General features: G+C 59.1%; 1 protein-coding gene across 2 annotated transcripts; it reads right to left on the bottom strand.

Moving 5' to 3' along the window:
* Nucleotides 1–230: 230 nt before the first annotated feature.
* Nucleotides 231–3,516, bottom strand: LOC123234593 (5-hydroxyisourate hydrolase-like). Of its 2 annotated transcripts, none has more exons than XM_044660516.1 (4): nt 3,434–3,516; nt 2,322–2,461; nt 1,114–1,249; nt 231–432 (listed from the first exon to the last, which is right to left on the bottom strand). In XM_044660516.1, exons 2-4 carry the CDS (start codon nt 2,450–2,452, stop codon nt 343–345), a joined length of 357 nt encoding a protein of 118 aa, XP_044516451.1. In that variant the 5' UTR covers nt 2,453–2,461; nt 3,434–3,516; the 3' UTR covers nt 231–342. The 2 variants fall into 2 exon arrangements, with proteins under 2 accessions (XP_044516451.1, XP_044516450.1); XM_044660515.1 differs by lacking the exon at nt 3,434–3,516 and adding an exon at nt 3,014–3,176.
* Nucleotides 3,517–4,431: the final 915 nt, after the last annotated feature.

Below are 4,431 nucleotides of genomic sequence, written 5' to 3'. Positions count from 1 at the left end.
CTTGGTGGCCGGTCCCTCTCCGAGAATCAGGGTCTGCCCTCCTCCGGATCTCCCCCCCACCCTCTCCATCCCTGGCCTCCCCGCATACCTTTCCCAGGCCCACTCACTCCTCTTGCCCCACAGCCTCCTCAACCCTCCGGCCTGACTCCTGGGGGCAGAGCCAGCCTTCCCTGCTTTCCTAGGACCCCCTCCCCAACCCCCGGGAGGCAGTGAAGGAGCGAGCCACCTGCTGACGCCAGCACACAATTTATTGATCTCAGCAGCATCCTGGGAAGTGACCGAGTGGGAAAAGGAGCCCCTCAGTTGGTCGGCCGCTCACTTGTGTCTCTGGTTCTTGGCTGTCTAGCTCCCTCTGTAGGTGGTGTAGGAGAACGGACTCAGCAGCAAGGGCACGTGGAACTTTTGGGCCTCGTTTGTGATGCTGAAAACGACCTGAGAGAGAGAAGCAGTGGGCGGGCGGGACACAGGTAGGTGAGCCCAGACCCCCAAGGCGAGGCCAGGCCGCCTGGAGGAGCCCCGCTTGGAGGAGAGGGGCCGCCATAGCCTTCAAGGGCAGAATGAGTCAGCAGAGGGCAGGGCCTGCCCTGCGGGGGCGGGATGACTACCAGCCTAGCTGGGTCCTGGCGCCCCAGCAGTGATGCTCTGACAGGCACATTCCTTCTGCCCATGATACACATTTTGTTTTGCTTTCTCACTTGAAAAGGAAGGCTTACAGTCCATTAGGTACACTGAGGCAAGTCCCTCAGGACAGGCAAGCCTGGAGGAGGGTCCCAGGTCTGGGAGAACAGATACATTCAGGGTAGATCATATTATCATGGGCCAGCTGTAGCAAGTGGGCACTGTGGGGGGGGGGGACAACTGGACAAGAGACAAGAAGACCTGAGTTAAAATCCTGCCTCAGACATTTACTAACTGCACAGCCCTGGGCAAGTCATTTAACCTCTGTTTGTTTCAGTTTCCTCATCTGTTAAACGGGCATTATAATAGCACCTTTAATAGCACCTCCCTCGGGGGTTGCTGTGAGGATAAACTGAGATCATCTGGGTAAAGGCCAGCTATGACATGACTGCAGAGCTGAGCCTGGAGCCATCCCTGCCCCTCGTGAGCTTTTACCTCCACATAGGGGTAGAAACTGGTCTGTCCCATCTTGTTCCAGTAGCCTTCTGTGTCAAAGAACAGCTTGTAGGTTCCAGCCTTCATTTGATCAGGAGTCAGAAGTCCAGGGCAGCGGCCATCCGCATTGGTGTAACTGGAGAAGGGAGAAGGCCTGGGATCAGGAAGTGGGAGCTCCATCCCCTCCAGCCCAGGCCTGAGCAGCTCAGAGGACCTTGGGGAAGTGGGCTGGGAGGCAGTGGAGGCTTTTGGGGGCCTCCCTCCTCCATCTCCCCTGGCCTGGCAGGTGCCAGAGGGGATGCTATATGTTAGTTAGGCTGAACTTCTTCAGCCCTGAAGTAGAGATCACCAAAAACTGTGATGGATATGTCAGCCTGTCGCTTTTCTTTTTCAGCTCTTACTTTCTGTGTTAATAACAACTCTAAGACAGAAGGCAGAGGCTAGGCAAACAGGGTGAAGTGACCTGCCCAGGGTCTCACAGTCAGAAGGTGTCTAAGGGCAGATCTGAATCCAGGTCCTCCTGCCTCCAGGCCTGGCGCTCCTGGAGCTGCCCAGCCCTTCATAGTGGAGCCAACCCCAAAGCATTCAAAAAATGGTGAATCATTTGAGACCCAAATGGAGCTGTTCTTCTCTTTGCCAACATGGCAAACCTCAGCCTAGAACCAGAGGGTCAGAACCCGAGTCCTTGCCCGAAGGAGCATGGTCTGCCATCTCCCTGCCTGGGCCAGTCCCATCCCTGCAGGACTACCAGAGCTCCAGCTTCCTCTGGCCATCCCACCCCCCACCCCCGCCCCCAGCCTATAAGAAGTGACCTCTAGAGGGAGACCAGCAGCTTTAATGAGATGGGCCTGATGGAGAGAGGCCAGTGGGATGCAGTGGGTTAGGTCCTGGGTGTGAATCTCGAGCTAGGAGCTCACCTCGCTGGGCCTAGGCCTGGAACAAAACTGACCACAGAGCCCCCATGGAGGCCACTGATGGTCCATCCCCTCCCAGGCCTGACCCTTGCCCCAGTGGGGAAAAAGGGAGAATGTAGGCCTCGAGCCCCCATTAAGGCCTCTATAGACTCAGCCTGCACCCCTGGGGAGCCTAGGAGAAAGCCAGGGAGGAGGAAAGGGGGATCCGCATCCCCTTGGAGCCTTCCTTGCCTTCCTTCCCTGCCCGTCCCCCTCCTCACAGTGCAGGGCAGCTGGGCCTCTCACCCCCCTTACCTTTTCCTCAGCTCCGTCCATTGCTGGTTACTGTCTCCCAGCCTGAAAAGGCGAAGGCAGAGGCCCCGGGCCGGCAGACCCGAGGCCGTGTCCAGCACGTGGGTGGTCAGTGGGCTGCTCACCGCCTCCATGCCTCCTCTCTGCGGGGTGAGAAAGGGCTGTAGGGTGCAGCCTGGACGCCTGCCCGCCCGGCCTTTGGCCCGCTCCCAGCCCCGTCAGGGGGATGTTTGCCGAGAGCCACGATTGGGCAACTCTTTAGAGAGAAAACAAATGCCCCGACTTGTCCTGTTTTCTTTAGGGCGCTCAGACCCAGCGATGAGAAAACAGACAGTGGAGGCTTCTCAGGGCTCAGGCCTGGTGGGTTTGCTTGTGCAGTGGATCTCCTCCCGAGCTCCCAGCCAGCGGGGCTGTGTAGTCTTAGGCTCAGAACCAGGACCCAACCTCGGAGCCTCTGTTTCCTCATCTGTAAAATGGGGGTAATGATGGCTCCAGCCTCACAGAGCGCCGTATCAATGGGATGGACCTCCCTGATTAGAAATAGAAGGCGGGCCGGCCTCTTCTCGGCTCCCATCGGGCCTTCTCTGAGGACAGCGAGCTCCTGCCGTGCTCAGCTTGGTGGGGCTGCTTCCGCAGGAGCAGGGCCTGCCCGGCACTCTGGCCTTCTGGCGCTCGGCCCTCCCTGGCCCACTTACCTCTCGGGGGCACAGATGTTGCTGGACCAGGTGCAGCCGCTGGGCACTCATGGGACTGAGCTCCCAAATGGAAGCCAGGGGAGGACCTTGGGGGGCCGAGCCACCTCAGAGCTCCCAGAGTTCACTGGGAGGAGGTGCCCAAGCAGCAGCTCTGAGGACCAGAGGGCAGAGGCAGGGCCAGCCCAGAGAGGCCAGAGGTCATCTCCCTAACCTGGCGCTAAGACTCTGGAAAAGGGCCCACGAGAGGCCTGCACAGACCGGAAAGCAAACATCCCCCCTCCCCCCAGTGAGAGGACAGGCAGAGCTTGGTGGGGCCTCCTTTGCTGGCACAAGCACGGTACCACTAAGGCCTCACGGGGTTTCCCAGGCCCACTCCCTCCGGGCGGGCCTCCTGGCAGCAGGAGCTGCCCTTCTACCCACCCAGGTGTGGATGGCCCTGATGGGGCCAAATGCAGAAGCTTGCAGTGAAGTTTGCAGAAGGAAAGTCTCTCCTGGGAGAGGCTCCTCCCCAGAGTTACAGGCCGTTGGCCCGTGGGAGGGACGCTGCTCAGCCAGTTAGAGACACTACCTGGGGGCTGGCTAGGCCAGGGAGAGCCAGCGGGGGAGGAGCCAGGCTGAGGCCTACAGAGGCCCGCTTCCTCCTTCCCCAGCACAGGCCCCTCCGTGGTGGGCCCCCAGGTCTGCTCCGGTCCAGGCCTCAGGTCCCTCCCTGCTCTTCTCTGCCTTGGGGGTAGAGAAAACTGGGGACTATAACCAAAACTATGGAGCAGGCCACACCCAAGGCATCTATGGAAAGGGAGGGACCCCTTGGGGAGAGGAGGAGGGGAGTCAAGGCTTGGGTCCCTGGGAGGAGCTCCAGCCCGGGGAGCTGGAAGTGGCAGGCCCAGGCCTTTCAGGCTGCACACTGCCCACTGAGCCACAGAAATGGCCTGAAATGATGTGTCAGATGGAACCTACTTTAGGGAAGGCCCTTCAAGGCTTCCCTTTCCTAGGCTTATCAGGGATGGCTTGTTGGGCCTCAGTATAGAATTGTGGGGAAGAGGGGTGCTCCTGAGAGCAGTGCCAGCACCTTTGCCCAGTGCCCCCAAATTCTATTTCTCATTTCCAGCTTTGGAATGACTGAGAATAGCTGGACTTTTCCTCTATCTCTCCCTCTCTCTCATTCTCTGTGTCTCTGTGTCTGTCTCTCTTTCTCCCTTCACGCTTGGTGCCTCACTGAGGTATCACCCCATTCTCATCCACCTTGAGGCCAGCCCCCCCCATTCCCAATAACCTGCAGTCCATAATCCCCAAACCACCAATAACTGATAAAAACACACACTCTTTAAAACTCTGGCACTGAGAGGAGACTCGGGGTTCCCCTCTCCCCCCTAGAGCAGGCACCCTTGCAGGCAGCCACCCCTGGGATTCCCCTGGGC

The sequence above is a fragment of the Gracilinanus agilis genome, chromosome 2, assembly GCF_016433145.1.
Source record: "Gracilinanus agilis isolate LMUSP501 chromosome 2, AgileGrace, whole genome shotgun sequence".
Lineage (NCBI taxonomy): Eukaryota > Metazoa > Chordata > Mammalia > Didelphimorphia > Didelphidae > Gracilinanus > Gracilinanus agilis.
This window is presented reverse-complemented; position numbering and strand designations above follow the sequence as displayed.

Coding starts and splice junctions, on each gene's coding strand:
- LOC123234593 (XM_044660515.1), bottom strand. CDS start 3,064: ATGAGTGCCCAGCGGCTGCACCTGGTCCAGCAACATCTGTGCCCCCGA. Junction 1,250..2,321: donor TGGACGGAGCTGAGGAAAAG/GTAAGGGGGGTG, acceptor TCCCTTCTCCAG/TTACACCAATGCGGATGGCC. Junction 433..1,113: donor GTTTCTACCCCTATGTGGAG/GTAAAAGCTCAC, acceptor TCTCTCTCTCAG/GTCGTTTTCAGCATCACAAA.